The sequence below is a fragment of the Chaetura pelagica genome, unplaced genomic scaffold (assembly GCF_000747805.2).
Source record: "Chaetura pelagica isolate M959 unplaced genomic scaffold, ChaPel_1.0 scaffold336, whole genome shotgun sequence".
Classification (NCBI taxonomy): Eukaryota; Metazoa; Chordata; class Aves; order Apodiformes; family Apodidae; genus Chaetura; species Chaetura pelagica.
The window spans coordinates 2,774,633-2,787,061 of NW_009953652.1; the positions used below are offsets into that span (position 1 = coordinate 2,774,633).

The 12,429-nt window shown below is 39.9% G+C and overlaps 1 protein-coding gene across 1 annotated transcript in view; it reads left to right on the top strand.

Moving 5' to 3' along the window:
• Positions 1 to 9,530, top strand: part of PCSK2 (proprotein convertase subtilisin/kexin type 2) — a 203,112-nt gene extending 193,582 nt beyond the window's left edge. The window contains exons 11-13 of the mRNA XM_010000193.1: positions 756 to 856; positions 3,967 to 4,194; positions 8,771 to 9,530. Of these exons, the coding sequence (XP_009998495.1) occupies positions 756 to 856; positions 3,967 to 4,194; positions 8,771 to 9,257 (816 nt within the window). The 3' untranslated portion in view covers positions 9,258 to 9,530. The remainder of the gene's footprint in view (positions 1 to 755; positions 857 to 3,966; positions 4,195 to 8,770) is intronic.
• Positions 9,531 to 12,429: the final 2,899 nt, after the last annotated feature.

A 12,429-nucleotide genomic window follows, 5' to 3' on the forward strand; every position in this document is an offset into this window, starting at 1 on the left:
AAGTGTCAGCATCTGAGGTGATACTTACTTGCACCCTCAGACAACCAGGACATAGTCTAATTCACAGAGTGGAAAATTCAGATATAATAACTCAAGGTCAGTCCATGCCAGAAGCCTCTAAATTTTCCTTGGCCCTGTCTCAAACCCAAAGACATTGTGTAGTATCCTAAATGCCCCTGTGCTGCAGCTGATGGAAAAATAAATTTAAAAAAAAGGTTTCTGTCTTGATATCAGCTTTGTGCTAGTATCAGCCACGATGATCTATGGCAAATTTGTAATTATCACCATAAAATGTACTTGTAAGGCTTCCTTCTGGTCTCTTCCAGTGACTAATCTGCATGGAAGATAGCAGCCTGCTACTGCTGTTGCCTCTGGAGTTGCACAAATATTAGAAAAGCTCAACACTGCTAACAGTTCCAGTTTCAAATAGTTGTGATAATCACAGGGGTATTTAAGGCCTTAGGTTGAACTGTGTTTCTTGGAAATAAATTACATTTGTATGAGTTCATGATTTCTAAGTGAAAATTAACATGGTTTTGCTACATCATAATTTATTCTTGCATTAGCACCTTCTGTAACTATGTCTCACTGTGTTTTTTAATGGATACACTATTCTAAAGGAGAAAATAAATCCATGGAACAAACACACAAGTAATCTAAAGAGCAAGAGCACACACTTCACTTTCTGTATTTCTCTGTAGCTGCAAGGAAAATGGACGGGCTAGTTTAATTAATTATGTTAAATCTCGTTGCAGGCTACAACAGATTTGTATGGCAACTGCACCCTGCGTCACTCAGGAACTTCTGCAGCCGCTCCTGAAGCGGCTGGAGTGTTCGCCTTGGCCCTGGAGGCTAAGTATGCTGTTGAGAAATTCCTTGTGAGCTCTAGAGAGGAGAGGGCCTGTGGTTTGTTGGATGTTGTTCATCGTACAAGTCTGTGGCATAGGCTAGAATGAGTGGCTTAACAAGCTGCCTGCTACAGCGGGGATGTGCTTGGTGACTTACAGGTGGAGCAACCGTCCTGCCAAAGCCATATAAGAGACATGTTTTGGCTGACTCGCTCTCTGTGTCCTCCCTCCATCCACTGCTCCCAGGGTTTTGTCTTTTCCCACACTGTTTGGAGAGTGATTCTTTCATTTCTCCCCATATCCAGTAGGCAATGTCCAGCCTACAAAAGCAAGAACAAACCTATAGTACAAGACAGGAGTTCATCTTGTGCCAGATAATGTCTGTAATGACAGATGCTTAGGGGCAGTTATAACAAACAAGAATTAAGAGTGTCATGACTTGAGCTGGTAGGCAGGTAAATACCACGCAGCCCTCACTCTCTCTCCACCCCTCAGGGATTGGGAGAGGGACTTGGAAAGGTAAAGGGACCTGTGGGTTGAGAGAACAACGTTGTTGTTGTTGTTATTAACTATACAATCAAGTGATGCACAGGGCAACTGTTCACCACTTGCTGAACAGTTCCCAGCCCATCCATGGTTAGTGATCCCAGTGGAGAGAAGCTCTGAAACTGCATTCCCGGAAGAGAGAGAGAGCTTTCCAGCCAACTCTCATCTATATACTGAGCATGATGGTGCCTGGTATGGAGTATCCCATTGGCCAGTTTGGATCTGTCACTCTGGCTATGCTCCCTCCCAGCTTTTGTGCACCCACACACTAGCAAAGCATGGGAAGTTGAAAACTTGATTTCTTAGCAACAACTAAAACCATCAGTGTATTAGCAACATTCTTCTCATACCAAATCCCATACTAAATCTGAAACACAATGCTATTTCAGCTAAGAAGAAAATAAGCTCTATCCCAGCAGAAACCAGTAAAAAGACCAATCTTTCAACAACAGCTTTGGCAGTCAGTGTTTCAGAGAGCAGTCAGCCTATCCTGTTTAATTCTGTTTAATAGCCACAGGCAGATATCTTCCTTGAATTTGTCTCTTTTTCGACTTGTCTGTATTTGACACCTTTATCAACCAGTGGCAGTCAGTTCCAGACTAATAATTGGTTTTGGTGATGGTGGTGGAGAATGTTTTATTTGGGTTTTTTTCTTAACCCATTACTGGTAATTTGCTTCTGTGCTACCTAATTGCTCTGTTATGAAAAAGAATAAACATCCATTGTCTATTTACCATCTCCATGCTATTTGTAACATTGAAGGCTTCTTGTATATCATCTTCTCTAATGATAAAGAAAAGTTTTCCTTACAATAACCTATACCAACTTTTTACTTTGTGTTGAATTATTTTATGAAGCAAGACATTTGCTCAGGTGTACAGCTTCAGTTGCTGTAAGCATGGCATGAAATGTGAGCATTATGTACATAGTTTTCTTCAGAAGAATGAAGATTTAGCAGAGCAAACACAGTTTCTGTCATTAGCAGAGCAATGGTTGCTGTGCTCAGAGCATGACTTGGGACTTGGGCCAAGTCTCATTTTTCAGGTTTTATACATATGAAACACACACCAAGTGTTGAACTTCAGGTGATTAGTCCTTCTACTATCACATACATTCAGGAGGACAGCCACAATGTAATGAAGAACTATAGCCATGAAAATACAAAGGTTTAGTGAGTTTTCTGACAGCTGCATGCTTAACCTGTAGTACAACTTTAGATTCCCAGGAATAATTACTGACCATCTTCATTTGCACTATCCATGAGGTTTGGAATTAATTTTGCCAGACTATCATGAGTAGAAATTAGATTGGTTTGCAGTTGGGTTTGTAGTCTTTGCTGCGATTAAGAGTCAGGGCAGAGGGAGAGAAAATAGAAAGAACTGTCAGTATATCCTGTCTCCTTCCTGGCTGGCTCTATTAAAACTCCATTTTTGTGTGCAGAACTACCCTGGATGAGTACCCAAGCCTTCATGGCAATGGCCAACCATTTCCCATGCAGACAACTGCTACCTGTCAGTTGTCTCTCAGCTCATATACAATATATGTCTGACATGTCTCTAGAAACAAACCAATCTTTGAAATGGAAAGGATGGTTTTAAGATATGTAGCAGCTCTTAACAGGTTTCAGTAAGAATGATGCAAGTGATAATCTGGTTTTCAGCTATCTTGCATCACCTTGGAAGAATGACAGTAATTGGCTATTCTGGTGTGCATTCAACATGCACACATGGTTAGTACTTGGGGCACAGAACTCTGAAAAGCAGATCATTTTTGGTTGGTGGTTTGAATCAGACATATTGTAATGTTGAAAGAGTTCATCATAAAACAACTGGAATGGCTTTAGTTATGTAGAATTAGAATGTCAGCTTTAAAGCTTCCAGAATAATAACTTATGAGTGCCCTTCCTGTCATCATAATCACTGCAAATCTAGGAAGACAAGAGCTGATGATGAAAAATGGTCATAGAATCTAGACAAGCATTACTTAACTGCATCTACCCATGTTAGTATACCATGGGTAAAAAACTCTACCATACCTTATAATTCAAAACTTCAGCCACCCACATAGAACACTGAAAAAACACCTTGATTGTTACAGCTCATCAGCTTCATCAGACTGGGCCTTCTCTGGGTGAATCTTAGAAGGTCCATGGGAAATGCAGGAGGGACAGGCAAGGAAAAGAGAGCAAAATGTAAGAGGAAGGCTAGGCAAAATTCTGTCATCATCCTTTTATTTTTGTATTCTTTTCAGGATCTAGTATAGTATCCTACTCATTTTATTAGCTTAAAAATTGCCTGGTACATCTATACTGTGTAGTTAAGAGCAGTTGTTTTCAACAACAGAGAAACAGAAATTATTTTGTAATTTTGGGGAAGGTACTTTGGGGAAGAACTATACAATTAAAACTATTCTTGTTCCCACTGAAATCAACAGAAGCTTTGTGTATAGATAAAATTTCTGTGTGATTTATTAGAAGCAAATTTTACCAAAAAGCTTACTCAAATGCAATGTCTTTCTTTAATATCTACTTGGAAATACTGTACTGTTTGTTTTCCATGTTGCTTTTCCACAGCTTGGATCTGACCTGGAGAGACATGCAGCACTTGACAGTGCTCACCTCCAAGAGGAACCAGCTTCATGATGAGGTTCATCAATGGCGTAGAAATGGTGTTGGGCTGGAATTCAACCATTTGTTTGGCTACGGTGTCCTAGATGCAGGAGCAATGGTTAAGATGGCAAAAGACTGGAAGACTGTTCCTGAGAGATTCCATTGTGTGGGAGGGTCAATACAGGAACCTGAGTAAGTGAATATTGTATGTTTGGCTCTTTCATAGAATCATAGAATGGTTTGGGTTGGAAAGGACTTTAAGATCATCTAGTTCCAACCCCACTGCATGGGCAGGGACACCTCCCACTAGACAAGGTTGCTCAAAGCCCCATCTATAGGCCTTGAACACTTCCAGGGAGGGGACATGCACAACCTCCCTGGGCAGCCTGTTCCACTGTCTCACCACCCTCACAGGAAAGAATTTCCTCCTAATGTCTAACCTAAATCTACCCTCTTTCAACTTTAAAACCATCACCCCTCATCCTGTCACTACACACCCTGGTAGAAAGTCCCTCCCTGGCTTTCCTGTACTCCACTTTCAGGCATTTAGGAGGCCACAGCATCTGACAAAGACAAAGATAGTCAAAGAAACATAATGATTTTTTATTTATTTTTTTTCCTAAGGAAGCCTAAGATTACCAGCAGCATTCCAACTATTTCAATAAGTTGATAAAATAAACCACATGATGTCTTAGTTCCTGGTTTGCTGTAGGAGTGCATTCTGCAGCTCATCTATATCAGCATTGCTAGTGCCAGTAGTGTTAATAACAACATCCATTTCTCCTGAGTACTTACAGGTATGTCTGTGACAGAGTTTCTGTGAATAAAGAGCCTGTGCTCAACTGAAAATCTGGGTGGCTGGCACTGTAAATTACATGAACTGCTGCCACATGAAATATCTGTCAGTCAGGTCATATCTCCTTGTGACATATTCCAGCAGACAGTTTTATCTCCAGAATACTGAAACAATCATCTACAGGTACCAGTGATTCAGTATGAATACTACAGCATTTAATTGTGCTTGATTTATGTTCTTCAAATCTCTAATTGAAGACTAGGTAGTCAAATTATTTTCTAATTTACCTTCATGTGTTAAAGTTCATGAATCAACAAGTGAATTAATTAATACTAATTGTCTGCAACAGCTATATTTCAATTCAATTATTTGCAATACTAATCTAATAATTGCCAATTTATGTCTATAACATTTGAAAATTGACTTTTCAGTGCCATTTTTGAAGGCATCATTATTCTGTTAGAAAAAGAAAACAAACCAATATACCACCCTGGCACATAGCTCAGCCAGGCAGAATAAGTTTGTTCCCAGCCTCCCAGATGGGTTTGTATTTTCAGGTTCCAAGGTTCTACAGCTGACATCTGAGTTTAAATTTATCTGACCTACACATGTTCACAGGTAGGAAATAAACAAGAGAGTCCTGAAGCTAATTTTGAGCTATCTCTAGTTTATTCTTAATTTAAATGAAGAATCTTAATTAAGAAATAATTGAGGATAAGTCTTATGAGGAGCAGCTGAGGGAGCTGGCATTGTTTAGTCTGGAGAAAAGGAGGCTGACGGAAGACCTTGTTGCTCCCTACAGCTACCTGAAAGGAGGTTGTAGAGAGACAAGTGAAGGTCTCTTCTCACAAGTAAAAAGTGATGGGATGAGAAGAAACAGCCTCAAGTTGTACCAGGTGAGATTTAGGCTGGATATTAGGAAAAATTCCTTCACAGAAAGCGTTGTCAAACAGTGGAACAGGCTGCCCAGGGAAGTGGTGGAGTCACCATCTCTGGATGTGCTTAGAAGTCATGTAGATGTGGTGCTTAGGAACATCGTTTAGCAGTGGACTTGGTAGAGTTAGGTTAATGGTTGGACTTGATGATCTTAAAGGTTGTTTCCAATCTAAATGATTTTGTGATTCTAAATGCAGACAAATAATTTCATTTATCTTGAGATGGGATTCATCTGAGAGGAAGAGAGAAAATGTCTTCCTATAGGCTTGCCTCTGTGTGTTAGACAATGTGGTAAAGGTATTCTGGGAACAGACTGAGCCAGTGTCAGGCAAGTGCTATGTAGCAGTATTGTCTCCTTCTGCCTTTGTTTTTCTGTCCCATGTCTGCTGGTGAATGGATAGAAAAGCCAAGTTGATGCTGTGTTTCCTCCAGCTCAGGCATCTGGAACTGCAGCAAACCTTCCCTGTAGATGTCATTGGGTAAAACATTGTCTGATATTGGTGCCTCTTGAGAGCAGCACCCAGAACAGGCTTTGTGCCTGTTCAGCACCCAATTTATATTGTTCAACCCAGTCAGACCTCACCTAAGTCTCCTCACTCTACTGCAGCATAGTCTCAGTATGTGGTCTGTGTGGGTGCCACCCTGTAATTACCTGAAACATCTGTATGTTAATATGACTGCTGTAATATTTACCTCCTCCAGTGAAAATGTCACTGACAGCAGATAAAAAGCATCAAGACTTGCAACATCTTTTGAATTACACTGTAAATAAAGCTAGTGAAGTCCTAGCATCTCCAGAGATTCCTTGAAAATGAAAACTACACTGCATTTCTGCTGTGGAGAATTGGGTTATTTGTGTAGTTTGGCAACATTTTCTATATATATTCTATGTATGTTTACATAATTATAGATATCTTCAGATATAAAATACATATTCAGGTAGGTGAGTAGTTGATACAAAGGTGTCTACCAGAGCAGCATTGTCAATTAGCAGAAAGAAGCCAGCAAAGAATTGACAGCCGAGAATATACAACATGCTGAAAGTAATCAGTATTTAAAGTGCAGCATTTCTCTGTTGCATGTAGCTGATAAGCAACAGGAACTTTTGTTAGGTCAGCAAAAAGAAAAAAAATAAAAAATGGACAAGTCTGAATCTGGTTAGGGAGATACAAAGATGATTTAGTGCAATCATAGAGTTCATTAGCCGAGGAACAGGAGCACTGGATTTTGCTTCTAGAGAGCAGTTAGCCCCCCCGCCTCCCCACTCTTCTCTAGCTGGATACTACATGCAGCAATTAATCTGGTTTTTTTCATATGTATCTCTATATATAAATTGGGCAGAAACACCCTGTGAGGGTGTAGAAAACCCCTCTCGTCTTCTGCTCCTTTTGTGTCAGGCTTTTCCCACCATCTCTGCTTCTTTCTGTTTCTTTGGGGAAATTCACCTGGTAGTCTAGTAAAGCAGAAGATTGGATCCTAATTAATAGGGAGAAAACAGAGCAAGCCATTTCTCATGTGCTTTGGAGAGCTGAGATGACTTTTGCACCATAGCACTTAGGAAGGTAGAGAGAAAAGTTCCCTGCAGCTGTCAGGCTGTTTGCAAAGCAGATGGAGTGGTAACACTGCTCTTATTTCTTGGGGTTTTGGTGTTGATAGATAAAAAAGATTCTCACTGTGGTGTCCTCCCTCGTTTACTGAGGGAATCAGAAAGCACTTACCACAACTCTCAGTATTTGACAATTAGTGATTTATTAAGCTGTAATACCTGGAGCTCATCTCAGGGAGAATTCCTGGAAGAGAGACTTGAACGAAATGCTTTCACCGATCTCTGAAGAAGGCGCTAACTCATTAGCAAAGTACTAATTTATTTTGGAAAGAAGACATTCATTATACTGCAGTGTGGTCTGTACCCTTTAAAAGGGACTCTCTTCTTTTACTGCAAAACGTGGGTCAGGGACAAGCCACTGGAAGAGGTAATGAGAGGCCAACGAGAGTCTTTTGTGACTTACTCCCTTTTTTAATGACTGCAGTAATTCTTGTATTTCAAGTGTTCCTTTTAAACAGAGAAAAGTGTCACACTGACCACAGCTAGTTGATGGTGAAGACACAGAGACTTTTGTCTACACTTCTAGTGTAGTTTTCTGGCCAGTTTCAAAGGCATCTGGTAATTGTCTCTAGTGTCCTGGCCCCATGGGTTTCAGCAGGCACTGGCAGCCTTGGCTGCTGGCAGGACGCTGATCCTGGGCCAGGTGCCCAGACCCTTGGGCCTGCACTGGGATCCCAAGTGGGACAAGAGAGTGCACAGTGCCTACTGACCTCCTCTGGATACACCTTGCCCAGGACTGAGCTTGTGTTCCTTCTGTGGTCTAGCTGTCTGGTAATGCTAAGGACAGGTATGAGTTTGCCTTCATAAGGGCTGAATTATCACCACCAAGAAACTCATGACTTAAAGGTGCACTTTGGCAACTCGGTAAACAAGTGCCACTTCTCTGCATGTGTGCTTCTGTACACGAGCAGTTCTAGGACAGCTATTTGCTGACAGCAGGATCCTGTGTTTATGTCGGTTTCCAAATCAAAACAAGGATTTAGCCTTTAATGCGACTGCATGGAAATTCAGTGCAGCTGGCTCCTCTGACTCCTAACAGCAGCTGTCTTTTAAGGTGACTGTCTGACATAACTGACTGCTCACGGTTCTTTTACTGAATATACACATTATTATGCAATTACCCAATATAGTAATGGTAAGTCAAGGTAACAACTATTAAATATATATTAATATTTCTTAAAGAGCAGTATGTACTTATTAATTGTACTCCTTCTCTTTCTGTGTAGGTGTACATTTCATAATGTATTTTCAAATTAATGTTTTGATCTAATTTTCTAAAAAACAGTGTGTTCAATTTCTGGCTAAGTTTGCAACTATTATTTCCTTGCTTTTCCATCTATTAATAAGGAAGATAGTTAGGGTTTTTCTGTGAGGCCATTAGCATGCTGTGGATATCCTTTTAATTTGCTTAATTATCTTTTGACCTGCAGGAAGATACCACCAACTGGCAAGCTGGTCCTCACACTTACCACTGATGCTTGTGAGGGGAAGGAAAACTTTGTCCGATACCTTGAACACGTCCAAGCAGTTATAACCGTGAATTCCACCAGGCGAGGAGACCTCAACATCAACATGACCTCGCCCATGGGAACCAAGTCTATTCTACTGAGCCGGCGCCCCAGGGATGACGACTCCAAGGTGGGTTTTGACAAATGGCCGTTCATGACCACACACACTTGGGGAGAAGACCCTCGAGGCACCTGGGCTCTGGAGATTGGGTTTGTCGGCAGCCTGCCCCAGCGGGGTGTGCTGAAGGAGTGGACACTGATGCTGCACGGGACTCAGAGCGCACCGTACATAGACCAAATAGTAAAAGATTATCAGTCCAAACTAGCCATGTCCAAGAAGGAAGAGCTGGAAGAAGAATTAGATGAAGCAGTGGAGAGAAGCTTGAAGAGTATACTGAGCAAGAACTAGTACTGTTCTGCATGACGGTGTCTTTCCTTCCCCAGATCCCTCTACTCACCTTTCTACTATCCAAACCTCTGTGTTAGACATATTACAATGATTGTCTCTGTAGCCAAATTATCACACTTTCTTGATTTTAAAGTCTTATATCTCGTCAATAATTATTTTAATTACCACTGAAGCAATCCTTTTTTACTCTTAAGTCACAAGTATACTGTCCCCCACCAAATACTATGTACAGTTTGTGACTGTAAATTATTTTTCTTTTGTGTCATACAAATAGGTAATAACCTGAAAACAAGTTGATGGCTTTTCCCTTCATATTTTTGTCGTAAATGTTGTTTGTATTTAAAAAAAAAAAAAAAAGTGAATTTTAACTTTGGCAGTTGGTGGTAATGGGCACATTTTTAAAAACTACTGTGAGAGAGGGAATCACAAAGAGGTTGGCTGGAGAGATCTCTGAACTAGACCTTCAGTTCTAACATTCAGACTAACAGCTCCTTCTGCATTATTGGCATCAGTGGGACTTTCCCCATTGGGTTCAACCAAAGTAGCACTAGACCCTACCAAAAAAAAACATAATCCAGAGATGAAAATTGCCAATCCAATTTGCAGAAATCCATTTCTTTAGAGAGTATTAGTGGCCAGTGGGACTTTCCCCATTGGGTTCAACCAAAGTAGCACTAGACCCTACCAAAAAAAACATAATCCAGAGATGAAAATTGCCAATCCAATTTGCAGAAATCCATTTCTTTAGAGAGTTTTCTTTCATATGTACACTTACACAACATACAGGCTAACACTTCAGCCACAGAAGGGTTCAAGGAAGGCTAAGCAATGCCAAAGCTGGGTGACGTGGGGAAGTGCTTTGCAGACAGGGTCAGGGCATTCTAGAAGCACAAGTTTCGGGTCACTTTTTATTTCTATTTATTTATTTATTTTTACGATTTTGCCTATTTAAATCAATTTACCATCTCACAGCAGAGTGAGCACATATGCAGGATTTCTGTGTGCAAAAGTGCATTTGCTGGTGTCTAGGCGGCGATCTGCTGCAGCAGCCTAAGATGAAGCTGTGCCAGCATTTCTAACCACAGACCCCTGTTTTCTGGGGTTTACAACCTTGCTGTCAGGAAATTGCTGTGGGAGAAATTTGAAGTATGTCAGTTCAGTCCCAAAGCAATTTTTTATTCAAATTTCATTTTTAAAAATAGAGATTAGTTATTTTTATGTTATACAAATCTATTTAGGGAGAAAAATATGCCTAAGTTAGTAATGTGTAATGCAAAGTTGGGCTTCTTGAGAAATAAAATGCAGTGTGTTTGGGAAGATTTGTTGGTAATCATTGCTCTTTGCTGTTTGAAGAGTCAGTCCCACCTTTACTTTTCATACATGAGTAAAGTCAGTCTTTCTTGCCCTTGGAGTCTGCTCTAGCTATTGCCACAAGACATAGCATTCTCATCAGTGAGGATTACTCATGGTAGTAACCACTGTGTGTTCTCAGGTGTGAGATACCAAATTTAATAATAAATAGTCCCGATTTTGCAAATGTTTAGGCACACATAGTAATTGCCCTCAGTGGACCTAATCAAATTATAATTTTAAGCAGGTGCTTTGGATCTTTTCAGGATCTAAGATCTTTCTATCTGTGATGAGTTTCAGAATTTTATTATGTATTTTTAATATGCAGAGTATTCATGTAAAACATTTTCCTAAGAGTTATCAGGTGCATAATAGTAGAAACACATTCAGTATCTATTTATCTTAACAAATTCAAAAGGTAACCCAAAGGTTAAATATAGTGCACATGGTTCCCATAGGAATGTATGATCTGTGCTGTTACTTCTAGTGAATATCCATCTGTTATCTTTCTGTAACAGGCCTGTTCTTTCCTTTACAAATCCAAATGCAAAATAAACAGCTCAACTTACTCCAAGTCTATGTGAATTACACTCTAAAGCTGAGACAAGGAGCCTCACACTACTCACAGGTTCCTCATTGCATGCAGCAGTCCCTCCAGACAGTTATATCCCACTGGGATAATTCAGGCATTAGCAGGAGAAGAATCAGGCCCAGTGTGATTTTTTATTTTTGAAGTGCTCTTGGTTATTTGTACAAATACACTCTAGTGCCAACTGTTTAATCTGGTGATTTAAACCTTAACCCAAGGACAAGATGGGTCCACTTCAAAGCATGAACCAGAGTTCATGAGGCCTGAGCCAAAACTCACTGAAGTTAAAAGGGTCAGGGACAGGTTTGCTTGTGTCCTTGGCAGTGAATGGATCACACTGGCAACAATAGGTTTCTGTGGAAGGCACCCACTTTATCCCAGAAAGAGCAGCATATGCATACCAGAGGGAAGAGTTGACCATGTATCTACTTATTTGTGCAGACACCTGTATGTCTAAATGCATATGACACACACCTGTGTTACCTCTCTCATGTGTATGTATATTACATACGATATGTATATTCAGAGTATGTCACATATATTTGCTTATAAGTATATATAGAATTACATATGGTATGTAATGTATATTACATATACGTACACCATAACTTTTTTTGTGCATATGTTTTCAAAGACAGAGGTGACTGGAAGTTTTTTAAGGACTTCTAAAATATGGAAAAAGTTTTGGAATGAGAAAAGTCCGTGTGGAAATCTTAAATTAACGTGTACATGACTTCCCATTGCATTCCTGTAATTTTGTAGTTCTCTGTTCAATCATTAAATATCAAGCAGCAAAATAACTAGATGGTTGTTCATATTTTCATAATGCTGACATTTTATTAAGTGAAAGATCACAATAATGAGTGATATACAGAAATAGTGAGTTTTGATATACGTATATATAAAACTAAGTGTATATGCAATATAGAGATCAAATTCTTCACGATTTTTGCATTAGGGGATCGCTGAACAATATGTCCAGTTAGATTAAGTTTTTATGATATTGCTGATGGAAAATAAATTTGTTAGTATTTATAATAAAGGAGGAAATGAAGCCTATGATTTGAAACAGGTGAATGCTGATTAACTAAAGCCCTGTGATGATGTTTTATAATATGACTAAAATAAAGAGCTGTAGTAAACTGGCAGGTCCGATCATCATTGCCTATCTGAAGATCCACGGGAGGTAACACACTGCTGTATGTGGGACAACTTTCTACTCCTCTGCTTTTT